The 13243-nt window shown below is 39.7% G+C and overlaps 1 protein-coding gene across 2 annotated transcripts in view; it reads right to left on the bottom strand.

Annotated features, from left to right (window-relative positions):
• The window catches only part of ARHGAP28 (Rho GTPase activating protein 28), a 76616-nt gene extending 73998 nt beyond the window's left edge, over positions 1-2618 (bottom strand). For both annotated transcript variants that reach the window (XM_040057202.2, XM_040057211.2), the window contains exon 1: positions 2356-2618. In XM_040057202.2, the coding sequence (XP_039913136.1) occupies positions 2356-2480 (125 nt within the window). In that variant the 5' untranslated portion in view covers positions 2481-2618. The remainder of the gene's footprint in view (positions 1-2355) is intronic.
• Positions 2619-13243: the final 10625 nt, after the last annotated feature.

The following is a 13243-nucleotide window of genomic DNA, read 5'->3' as shown; positions in this document are numbered from 1 at the left end:
AATCTTTTAAATGGTGGGAAGTGGTTCAGTTAAATGCTGGCTGAGGTCACAGTAGGTTCCACTTTTTGTGAGAAAACTCTGATTAGAAGGTTTCCAAAGTGAAAGTTTTTGCAAGAGAAATCAGCTGGAAGACACCTCCAAGCCTGACTCTGGTGAGTGGAGCTACTCTAATATAAAGAGTGCATCACTCTAGAGCAAAAAAATGTTATGAGGAGAGGAAGGAAAATGAAGTGTCTTCATTCCTAAGCTGAGAGAGAGCTGGTCAGCAGTTTATCAAATCAAAAGCTAATATCCAAGACATTCTATTCTCATGGATAAACATCTCAAGTACAGACTGCATTAGAGCTACATGTAACTTAAGCAGCTGACTTCAGAGGAAAGTTCTGGGCCCCAACTGTTTCTGTTGTAGAACAAGAAATGGGCGACACCTCTGTCCCTTTCACGCTTTTTTGAATCATTTTTCTGAAGAGTTAAGGAGTAAAAATGCCATAGTGTGGGTAGCTGCCCTAGGGATCAAGGAACACCAGACAGACTCTATAATAAAACCACTTGCATTAGGATGGCGGCAGAGGAAACTACACAGAAAATGCAGTCCAGGAAAGAGTCCTTAGAAGATGAAGTAGGGATTAAACCAGAGCCTATTTTACCATTTGCTAAAACACTCAGTGCATTTGCCTTCATGGGTTTTGCATTCCACAGGACTTCATGCTGGGTTAATAAAATCCCCCTCTCGAACAGGCTTTGGAAACTCAGCCACTGACTGCCCATATGGCAGAATTTGGCTATTGCTATTACACAGCTGTGGGAAGCTGAGGACAAGAAAGGGGAGACAGCACCAAAATCTTATGGATATGTAGACACAGAGAGAGACACAGGGCTTTGCCTCATGGCAGGAGCTTCCAAAATACGTGCTCCTCAACAAAATGACAGGATCCGCTTTAAGTTTTTTTTTTTTCTTTCAGGAACTGTAATTGGCACTTCTGCTTTTTGTAGGTGATATGCATGTGATTTATGTGTGTGATTTAAACACTCGTACACTCTGAGTTTAAGTTTCAAGTGCATTTTAAAACAATTAGCCCACCTACAAGGAAAACAGCAAAACACCACATTTCTGCTGCTCACAAACTTTAAGGGAGATTGAGTTTAGTGCTCTTCTAAGGGAAGAGCACAGGGAAAAAAACTACATGCTTCCCTGTAACTCAATGCCAAACCACTGCTCTCTGTTTTGAGTAGCAAATGCCATTCTTACTGCGTCTAAAAGCCCAGACTCCCTTTCTTTTCTCAACATGTAATTGTGTATTTTGGTACTGCTCTCAAACAGCAGTTTACCAGAACAAAGGAGCTATCTTTATGAGACAGCCAGGGAAACACACAAAGAACAGGAAGATGCAGCTAATATAAATAATGACATTGAAAACAAAATAGCTATTTGGCTATAAATAAACATTATGAAGTAAATATCATTATTTTTATTAGAAGACTTAATTTGTGGGTATAATGTCATCTGCTGTTTCTTTCGACTTTAGTGTTTTTTGGTTTTTTTTTTTTTTTCTTTTTTATTTTTTTTTTTTTTCTGTCAAGCCATAATGCAGGATTTCCTACTTTCTTCAACTTTTTACAGTATGAACTTTTATATCACTTCTTTTGGAGAAAATTGCAAAACTCAGATATGCACGTTTAGGAGAAGGATCAGATTTTCTAATATAGTAAAACTGCTCAAACAGCTTGTTTTTGAGCTGTGCAAATGCACGCGTTCTTACAAGGCAGGAAGGTAAACATACACGACTGCATTAATTAAGACAATACTTAGTTTCCTGCAGCAGAAGGGAATTTTCGTATTTAGACTAAGTCTTTAACGATGCAGTCTCCCATTGTGTGCATGTGGGTGTGCAAAGCAAAGCAGCTACCTCAGTTTCACAGAGAAAAGCACAAGGGTTGGTTCTGACCTGGTCCGTGAACGCAGAAGGAATTAAATAATCCTCTAAACCAAAGCCAGAATCAACTTTCTGAGCTCCAAGCTCAGCCGGCCCCGCCACCTCACTTTTTGGCAATACAGTCCTAAACGACCTGAGCAGAAGCCTGATTCACGTGCCTTTTTTTCGTAGGGATTGTCTTGTCGAGTACCCTGGGCAGGAAACTGCTCTGATCTGTCGACTTAAAATACGCACTCGTGTTTCCCCGCTCCCAACCCGCACCCCTGGGCTGAATCACTTCCCCGGCGGAGACAAGGAATGTGCGAGAGCGGAGCGCTCCGAAGTGTCCGATCCCGCAGGCTGGCACACGGACAGCAGAACGCACGTCCAACACCGGCAGAACGTCGGGGCAAGGCTCCGCTCCCCACCCCTCAGGCTTTACCTGCCGCCGGGCGAATGGCTGGGGGGGAGGTCCTGTACAAAGCTCTGCTCCATGCCCGGGATCCTGGCCGGGCTGTGGGGATGGTAGGCTGTCAGCACCACGCTGCCCGAGTCCTTCATCTCCATGGTCACGGGCACATGTCGGCCCCGCTGCTGGTGGAGGGCCAGGGACCCCGTCACAAGCGCCGGCCCATGGCCTGGCTCGGCCGCGGCCGCCGGCCACTGCCGGCCCTCAGGAGAGCTGCAGCACCGAGACACGGCTCCTCTCCCTGTCAGCCGGGCTGAATTAGCATATATTCAAAAACACCGCCCACAAAACAACGCACGGGGAAGTTACTACGTTCCTAGGAAACGAGAAACCTGAGATGATCCTGCACGGAACGCTTCCTCCCCGGGCACTTCTTCCCCGAATAGTTCTCTAGTTCCTTTTTGTTGTTGTTGTCGTTTCCTTTTAACAGCGAATTCTTACCACTCCTCCTGCTCCCGAACTAGTCTTGTCTAAGTGAAGCACAGTGCTGGTTATGCCGGGTGCAGAGCGCTAGTCAAACACAGCACATGGTGTGGTGGAGCGGGGAGTCTTGCAAGGAAGGGATGCAGAAACCAAGCGGGCTCTGCTCCGTTTAAATCACCAAGCCGCGGGAGCTGCGAGTTCTACGTGCCGGGTCATTTCTATGGCACGGAACGGCACTTGCTGCTCCGTAAAACAGATTTAGCCTTCATTTTGACTGATATGGCTGTGTACATAATTAGAAAGACGCTGGAAAATGTGTGAATTCTTTTTTTACAACGGCGTGTGGTAATCTGGAGAAATCCTGTAAATAAATAGACACCAAGATGCTTGATATTTTTTCATTATTTAACTTGATCTCCTTACATTAATTAAGTGCTTTTCACTCAAAAGGAGACAATCAAGAAAAATATTCAGGGTCCAATTCTGGAATAATACTCAGAGAAAACTCTGTAGGACAAAGGAAGGAAATTTGCACATCCCATTTATTTTCCTCTCCCACTTCTTCAGTGTTTGGGTTTATTTATTTTTTTTTTAAGGAGTAGTTTCTGATAAATGCCAGTTCCTGAAAACTACTTTCCTGTCTGTGAAGTCACATGAAGGATATCCCTAATTTTACTCATTGGGCCACAGGTTTCTGAGCACTTTGTGAGCACAGGTGTGAAGGACCAGCCTCTGTGCACCTTTGTCACAGCTGCATTCTGAGCACAGGTTCTCTACAAAATGCTTGTTGGTCTCCTCTTTTGCATCTCCCTTGAATGAGGGTGCTCTCTTCAACACTGCTATGCAGTGCTATATTGCACTGTCAGTCTCTCCAGCTGGTGAAGTAGCTCAGGGTTTGAATCATAAAATGATCTTCTCACCTCCACCTTCCCCCTGAACTGGGTGTCCTGCCTGGAGGGACACAGTGGTTTCGGTCAAACACGTTGCTGCGACTCATGTAGGCAGTGCCCAAGTTAATTTTAAATTAGCCAGCATAGGACACTGATAAAGGTACACTTGGCAGCACTTCTTGCCAGACTCACCCAGGAAGCATAAATATTTGAATGTACAGAGCCTCTAAGGCTGCGCTTGCTATGCTGTTAAGATATCCTGGATTAAATATTTTAAGCCCAGGTTGCCCAGCATAAGATCGCAGTTGGTTGCATGGCAGCATGGAGGCCTTCTGGCAGCCCCTGCAGCCACATACAGGAGATAGAAATGAAAGAGAAGGCTCTGAGCTGTCTCTGGAAGCACCACTTACTGCCCGTGGCACTGGGACCATATGCCATGGTGCCACCAGTGATGGCTGGGGTGAATGCAATGACCAGCGTTCTGTGATTACTGAGCTATTCAGTCCTGTCCTGGTTTGACATTTTCCTTCCTGGACCAGAAGGTGAGAAATCCCCTTCTCTGATGAGAGGGAATAGTAAATTGTTAATAGAAATTTATATTAGGCAAACAGATATTAATCAGCCAAAATGTATATATCAAACAGGATCTGAGAGGAAAAAATTGATAACTATATGTTACAAAATATTTGCTGACACCCTTGAAGGACGTTCTTCACAATTTGCTTCAAGAAATTAAACACCTGTAAAAACACATAGTGGAAGGAACCAAACACTATTAAAAAGGGAGTGGGTGTCCTTTAGATCAGGGTGCTGACAAAATATTGGCTTAACTCCAGGAAAGCCTTTTTTCTCTCCTTTCTATCATAACATTAGTCTTTTTGCAGTACCATCAGCCAAAAAGTGATGATTATGTGCCTTAAGATAAGTGTAGATAAAGCCCACCGTACAAATGCAATATATTTTTTGTATTATTTTTATTTTCTCTTTCCATAGTAAAAACCCTCAAACGCCAAAATTACTTAGAACATATACAGATACCATCTCAATAGAAAAATACATATAAATAAAGGAGGTCCACACTTATTAAATGGGATTTTCTCTCTAAGAAAAATAAACATAGAAGATTTTATTTGGAGATTTATAAAGTGCTAGTGTACAAACTGGAGGCTTGTATGGAAATGGCAGACTATTTGGCTCAAGTACAAGTAGATATTTTGAAAACTGATCAGCCAAAAGACATATATCAAACCAAGAGCTAAAAATGTTTATATGCTTAATGGCTCTTGGGGTTAGACATCTACATATTATCTAAACCCCAGAAATATGCTGAATCAACTAGACACAAAAATCAGCCTTTAAACAGAGTTTTAGCTGGGCTAGTGATACAGCCATAAGAAAAGTGTTTGAGACAACATGAGCTGGACTTCAGTTCTGTCTGTGCAATTCTGTTCCCAATGGAGTAGTTAATTTCCTTGATTATAAAGAAGCAAGTAGGGAAGTATTTTATTCCAACATGTTTCTGCAAGATTCCCTTGAATACTAGGTTGTGAAGTACTCGGGACTGTGACCGTTCTAATTATTTTTTCAGATAGTTAATATCTTCCTAGACCTTTCAAATACAATGGAAATGCCATTTTAGTGAGAAAAATATATTGTGAGGATGCTTTCTGTGGCAAGCAGTAAAGTGAAGGTGCAACAAGAGAAGAGTCTGTGGGGAGTCTGTGGCCTGTGATCCCATGAGCGGCTGTCTTGGGTTTCGTAGGAAAGGGGCTTGTGCTTTCAAATTTTGTGCTATGCTTGTGTCAAGGGGAGTGCTTTGCAATTTCATACATTTGGCAAAATAATTAATAAAAACTAATTGTATAAGAATTAGTGGGCCTGAACTTTGAGAACTAGGAGTGAGAAATCTTTACTGACCTGTTACTTCAGAAATGTAAATTAGTGGCCACATACTTGTATCATCAAGACTTCAGCTCGTCTGTCAAAGAATGTCTGTGAGAGCCATATACAAGAAATATAAACACACAGAAAGTCACTAGTTCAAGTTTACTGAAATGAAAAAGAAACTGTCATTATTATTAATACCAATTTTGTATTTACATTGAATTAATTAACAACCGTTTTGGCAGCAAGATGATGGGCAACGTTTGCATAGCACATTTAATGTCTATTGCTTGGAAAGGAGCTATAACGTTTTCAAACAGATTTTAAGCAGCCTATTCTGGTCAAGTTCAAGGGGGTGTTGTTACTTAAAGGAATTGGATTTGTCAGTTAGGGGTTCTTGTCCTGACGTGGTGGAAGCATTCACCATTATATTATAAGAGTAGACCCACAGAGCCCTGGCAAGTGGAAGATTCCCCTTTGAACTACAAATCAAACAAAAATCTCTGGGTACTGAATTTCATTACTCATTTGGAGCTTAAATTACCCAGGACAAAGTTAGACAAAATTAGCAAAACTCTGAAGTTAATTTTGGAGCAGTTTAATTTCAGCTTGGGTTAGATTAAGTTTTTTAAGGAAGCTGGGTAAAGCCCAGCATTTTTCACTGATTAAATCAAGGCAAAATCAGTGGAGTAATACATAGCAAAATGTCACCCTAGCACTGTGTCTAAATTTCCACATCCTTCTTGCAATAAATTTTGTATCTGTCTGTGTGAAAGTAACCAAAACAAGAACCCCTGTATTTCTTAATCTTTTTTTGGGGGGGAGAAGGGGGGGAAGGGTGTCTATTACTTCTCTCTAATTTTTCATTTGAAAGGAAAGAAGTTTGAGGGGTGGGGAGCAGAAAGCCTCATCACATCAAAGAGTTGGTGTCAGCAAAAAGCAGCCTCTGGACAGTCTGAGAACGAGCAGTGACACAACATTTCATAAAAGCCAAGGACAGTGGTATGTGCAGCTTCTATTGCCCAGTACCAATTCACATGAAAAAAGTGTCTGAGAAGGGTCTGACGGTGTCAGAAGGATTTTCACTGTGTCTTGAGGCCTATTTCCCTTCAGATAATTTTATGTGTCATGAAGGGTAGTTTTTAATCTTTGTTTAGCCTCTAACCTTATATTCTGGTGATACTGGAAGGATTAGAGTCCTTTTTTCTACTATAAAGGAGAGATGTTTGTGTGCCTTGTTGTGAACAGTTGGGAATGTGAGAGCATGGGTGAGACCCACTGCTTTTATGACACTGAAAACGTCATAAATCAAAGAATAAAAAATTAAAGAAAAATATCTGTTATTCTGCTTTGCCTTTTCAAACTGAGAACAGAAACAACAGAGAAAACTGTTGCTTGTCTTTTAAAAGCAGGTTAATTACGAAGGCTATTGAAGCAAAGAACAGAAATCAGGTATTGTGGCAACTGGTGGTTTTGCAAAGGTTTGTAATTAAAGTATGAAACAGAACATTCATCTTTGTTAAATATACCCTCACATTTTTCAGTTCCAGACTCAGTTTAAATATATATCACATTTTGGTGAATTTTAACATGGCCTTTTTAAAATTGATTTACTATGAATTCTTTTATCCAAAAAAAGGTACTAAAGCATAGGAAAAAAATTTTTAGGCAACTCTGTGTAGTTTCTTGCTTAACAATGATACTAATTTATTTTCTAGGAGCTCAAAAGTTGTTTCTCTTTAGCCCAGATGAAACTACCTGTATATTATTCCCACGTTAATTATGTTCAGAAAAGGAAACTTCCTTGATCTGTCTGCCACAATAGCACTTTCTGGAGGTTTACTTTGAGGAAAAGCTCATATCCTTTCATTCATCCACAAGGCTTATGCTCCTTCATGCCATGTTGATCTAACTACTTCATCTGGGATAGCTGACATCCACAGCTGAATGCTGTGGTCTGTTTTTTTTTGTTGTTGTTGTTCTGAGGCAGTAAGTTAAAATTACATGAAGGAGTGGTAATGTGGTTAAGAAAAGTAGCACTGGGAGAGGCTGGTTGCCTCTTTGAAATGTTCCTCTAAGCACAAGCTGAAATGGGAACTGGTTTCTGCAACATGGAAGGGGAAAAATGATTGTGGTTAGACAGCAGTGAGCATTTTCAGTACATGTGCCTATGTCCTGATACCTCTGAAAGAGCAGAATTGGGTTAGGTATTTGAATTTGGCACAGGGAAACTGGGTCCTCATATTCAGATTATACTTACTTATAAATACTTATAGATTACACATAATACAAATACATTAGTAATGAAAAATGATATAGGAAGATAGGTTTTTGTATAAAAAGCCAAACAGACAGAGATTTATAACTTCATTCTTTTAGAAAGTAGTTTTTCAGGGGCCAGTCTAACTCCTAAGAAGCTGTGTGTATATGCATGTATAGGTATTTGTTTAGGATATGTGTATATATTCACATTGCACCTCCCCATCCTTCACCTTTAACAACTGTTTTAACATTTAAGAAAGGCATTCCTTTTTTTTTTTTTTTTTTTTTTTTTTTCAGGCTACAAACAAAAATGCAGTTTCTGAATTTAGTAATGATTTGTGAATCTACCTTTGCCCTTACAGCAGCACTGTGGTAGGATATCCGAGCACAAGAAAAAGACTGTTGCCCCTTTCTTTACCCCTTTCTCATAAATGACTTCACATTCAGAATTTTTGTAATAATTTCAACCCTGAAACTACAACATTTTCTCGGGATGTCTTTATGTTAAGTACAGTGGGTATTTCCCCATAACCCTGCCAATGATTTTTCCATTTTGCCATTTCATAACTGAGACTGTTTCCCAGGCAGTAGCAATAGACCACAGCACTGCTGGTGTATTTGAAAGCTGCACTGAGCCATATATTCACCAGAGTACTGCTCTGTTCATTAAACTCTTCTTTGAGCTATGTTCTGAGGGATATGTGTGAAACTTGATGAAGCGAGGTAGAAGGGTGTTAACAGGAATCACTAATATTCATCGGGCACATAGCCAGATGTCAATATCAGCTATCTCATTTTGATTGCATTCTAGTCCTTTTTAAAATCAAGAGCTGTGGGGTTTTTTTATTTTTATTTTTTTTAAATTACAGAGTCTAATAGCACTATTAACTGGATTTTCCACATCTGTATCCAAGGGGTGAAACCTCAATTTCTCCTCCCCATCTAGAGAAGATGGGTGTATTTCAAAAGAGCATAACTTACATCTTCATCCTGCTTTTACATTCTGTGGCTTGATGACTTGAATTCCTGAAGTTACTAAGTTTACTATTGCCTTTGCTATGCAAAAGTGAAGAAAGTACTCTTTTTTTGATAATTTCTTCATGGTACTGGCATATCACCGCAGAAATAGTTATTAAGGCTGTCAGAGGAAATCTTATTCTTGTATTGGTCACCCATGCGTGATTTCTCAGAACCTCCCTGCAATATCTGTGTTAGGTAAGTTATTGCAGAATAAAGTGTGTTAGATTCAAAAGGGATTTTTGATAGAGACATTTTTTGCTTCTTTGACAGAGACATTTTTATAAGGTAGCAACTTCAAATTTAGATCTGTTGCAAAAGAAAATTGATGTATGTTGATTTACAGCAGCTCTAAAGATTTTCAGTAAGAGGAAGCACAAATAAACCCAATTACAATCTCTATAAGTAAATTTAATGCTATAATTTACTTGAAAGTTTTTTACAAATTTAAACCCCAATTGTATAATTTATGAACTGTAGGAAGAGGATGTTTTCAGATTTAAAATAAAACAGACTAAATATATCTAAATAAATTTAATGTGCAGCAGAAAAGCACTGCATGGCACCATTATGAATATAAATGTATTTTCATTTTGAAATCATATTATCAAAGGTATGCATTCACTTTATAGCATTACTAACTTAAAGATACCTTTAAGTATCTTTAAGTGGGAAAGGCATGTTTTATAAACCCCTGTTTGAACACTATGTGTTTTAGGCATAGGGACATTGAAACATCAGCTGGCAGGAAAGAAGACTGACCTGGTGGAGCAGGGAGCTTTTCGCAAGAACTCAAGGAAAAAAAGAGGGAGTGTCATGTTTGGAAAAAGGAACTGGTGACTCAGGAAATGTTTAAGGATATCATTAGGTCATGCAGAAAGAAAATAAGAGGCAGAATCTCATAACTGAATCTGACAACGTACATATAATATGGATAATAAAAAGCGTTTTTATAAACATTTTGTAAAAAAAAAAAAAAAAATTTAAAAAGGAAGTGCAATGAAAATTTCTATTCTTTATTGTATGTGGGGGCGACTATAGTTACCAAAGATGAGGAAAAGACTGAGGCAGTTAATGCCTTCTTTGCCTCACTGTTCTATCTGAGACTGGTAATTCTCAGGGCAGCCTCTGGAGATGGTAGGCAGGGATGGGGAGCAGAATGGACCCCCTGAAATCCAGGAGGAGTTAGTTAGTGACTTCCTGGGCCACTTACACATTCACAAGTCTGTGGGCGCAGGTGGGATTCATCCTAGGGTGGTGGAAGAGCTTGCTAAACTGCTTTCCATTATTTTTCATCAGTCCTGGCTGAATCAGGAGGTCCTGGTTGACTGGAAGTTGGCTGGTAAGCTATCCATCCATGAGAGGGGCTGGATGGAGTTTTCAAATCTCCAAAGCAACTTTCCAGCCCCAAGTGTGGCCAGGATGAAACATTGTTATGACTAAAGTCTACCCTCTTGTAGGCCTATAAACAGCATAGTAGAGTAAGTAGTAAAATGAACCTCACCAACAAACTTTGTTGTGCTGTTGCTTTTATATTAAGCCTGTTTTTATTGATACCTTTTCCAATGACTCTTTAAGTGGCCTTTAAACGCTCATTCATGGCACAACTTTCTGAAAGTAGATTGTAGCCGAGTGGGGATCAGCTCCTTCTTCCAGGCAGCTAGGGAAAGGAGCATAAAGGACGAAGGCATAGCCTTAGGTTGTGCCAGGGGAGGTTTAGGTTGGACATTTGGAAGAAATTCTTCACAGAAGGGGTGATTAGACTTTGGAATGGGCTGCCCAGGGAGGTGATGGGGTCACCGTCCGCAGGGGTGTTTATGAAAAAGCTGCACTCAGTGCATTGGTCCAGTTGACATGGTGGTGTTTGGTCATAGGTTGGATTTGATGATCTCAGAGTCTTTTCCAGCCTAACTGAGTCTGTGATTCTGTGGTGCTGTAACTGTGTTTTGTAGGAAAATGCTGGGTGTCAGACATAACTTTAGAGGGAACTGCCTGACTCACAGCCCTGTGCCCTAATCACATGCGAGGTTGTGGCTTAATTAATCAACAGTTTGGGAAGTACTTTTGTAAAAGGATGGGTGAAAAGATAATACATTTAATCAGCCACAGAAAGAGAACCACAACAGGAGTTAGGGAAAGAGTATACCATGTGAGCTACAGAAATGGCACATCTTCCCTGGAAGTGGCTAGTTAGAGATTTATTCTCTGCTGGGGATGTGTGCCAATTTTGGTGGGATGTCTGGGGAGACTAGAGGGCTTTCCACCTAATGGTTATTAAATCATACAGATTAGCCCTAAGTGGAAACACATACATGAGCACAACTTTGCTAAATATATCAACAGTCATGTTTCTAGGCTACTTTTATGCTACGGTATTGAACATGGTGAACTTAAATATGTTTTAGAAACACTAGAAATAAATTTTGTCACTGCTGCAAGGAGGTGGTTGCATCACCATGGTGAGCTAAATGAGTTATCATAATCGGGGGGGTAGCAGAAGGGAATTTTGCAATACCAAGGATTCAGGAATTACTGGCTTAGAATATTGCAAAGAACATTTTAGATTTTTTTGCTTAACAAGGTCAGGCATGAGCTTTTCTCTCTGTGATACAGGCACAAGGAATTTTGTTTCATAGTTGAAAGTTTTATCAGAGTTTAAGAACATGGAAATTTTCCATTAAATTTTGTCATTGTACATTGTTCATGGAAAAATAAGGATTCCCAGGGTTATTGTGCCAATTTTGTTAGTGTAAATTTCTAGCCTTCTCAACACAACATAAAAAAAAATTGCAGTTATTCGAAAGGCATTTCTGCTAGAGGAAGAAAAAATAGCATGTACCCATTATTTATTTGTTTCATTTTTTTTTTTTTTTAATTATTCAGATGTTTTTTTATCTGTGGCCTCAATGGGCTACAATCCACGGTATGCAACCCTGTCAAAACAAAACAAGTCCCACCAGGGATGAAATAGATACATTTTCTCCAGATTAATTTAATAGATGAATGTTTCACACAATACGGGAGCCAAGACTGCAGATGACTTGTTTTTGGTTTGGAACTTCAGGGAACAGATGGGAAAGTGGCACCATTAATGTACCTTAATGGATCCACAGGACTGCATTTTATTATTTGGCTTCAGTTCAGAATTTTTTTTTTTTTTTTCTTTTTCCAGTGACTGTGCTCTGCTGAATCACTTCAGAATCTTTTCATAATCTTTTCCCTTTCATTTTTCCACCACACTTTCCCCCACTTTTGATCCTACCTTTGTCATCATGATTACAGGTTTCAGACTCAAAAAACATGGGCAGTCTCTAGCTCTTTTTCCAGAGTGAGTACCATATGGGGACATGCTGAAGGGAATAGACAGAAAAGTGCCCTCTTGGCCTCTGCTCCAGGAACAGGGGGTATTGGGGAGCACAAGAAGAGACTGCAGGGCTCGGCTCATGTGCTTTTCCTAACCAGCATCTCCTATTGCTGCTGTTGGAGCCAGAGGATTGAGCCAGATGGACCAGAGTACTGACCTTCTGACCTTACAGGGAGTTTCTTGTGGTCCTCAGTTCACAGAATGTGTTTTTGTTAACTCTTATTTACTTATTATTTAAAGTACTCTTACTATTTACTCTTGTCTGCTGTCAGTCCACATGGTGCACAGTAAGGCTTGGCTTACTTTTAAACACAGCATCAAAAATCTCTGGGCTGCTACTGAATGTGCTGCCTTTTTGTATATGTCTTCTGCATGTTATTTGCAGAGTAGCTTTCTTCTATTTCTTGCAAACAGCAGTTTCGTTATTTCTCTCCAGTTGTTTTGCTCTCTGACATTTCATTCTTTCCTACCTTCTACTGAGCTGGAAAACAAAACAAAAAATTAGGTGAAACCTTGAAAGAAAGGGAGAAACTTATAATTTATTAAATATAGTTCATCATGAATTGAATAAGGACAAAGAAGCACATTAAAAAAAGGTACTGGTAAATTAAGAGGGTTTTGTCCTCCTCAAAGTCTTATAATTTGATGAATGAGCTACTACAGGTCTTTTAATACTCAAAAACACATTTCTTGTATAATCATGCTAAGCATGCATGTCTCAGCAAAGATGTAATGATCAAGATATGTGAATAAATCTGAATTACAGTAAATACAGAGTTTTATTTAGACATCCGAGTCTTTACTCAGTAATCAAACTGGCATGTCAAATCTGGCATTTACTTGCATAAAAGAGATAAAAAAAAAAGCTGAATAAACCTCATTTTCCTAGGAAATTACTGGTATTGCAACAAGCAAAAAGGCTTTCACATGCAGAATGCAAGGCCATGCGTTTTCCTGGGTGATCCATTGTGCCCAAAGTGTGTCTCACTCTTTCTCAAAACAAGAGCTATAAATAGGCAGG

This window comes from Hirundo rustica, chromosome 1 (assembly GCF_015227805.2).
Source record: "Hirundo rustica isolate bHirRus1 chromosome 1, bHirRus1.pri.v3, whole genome shotgun sequence".
NCBI classification, from domain to species: Eukaryota; Metazoa; Chordata; class Aves; order Passeriformes; family Hirundinidae; genus Hirundo; species Hirundo rustica.
The sequence above is the reverse complement of the archived record's forward strand: the minus strand, read 5'-3'. Positions and strand labels throughout refer to the sequence as shown.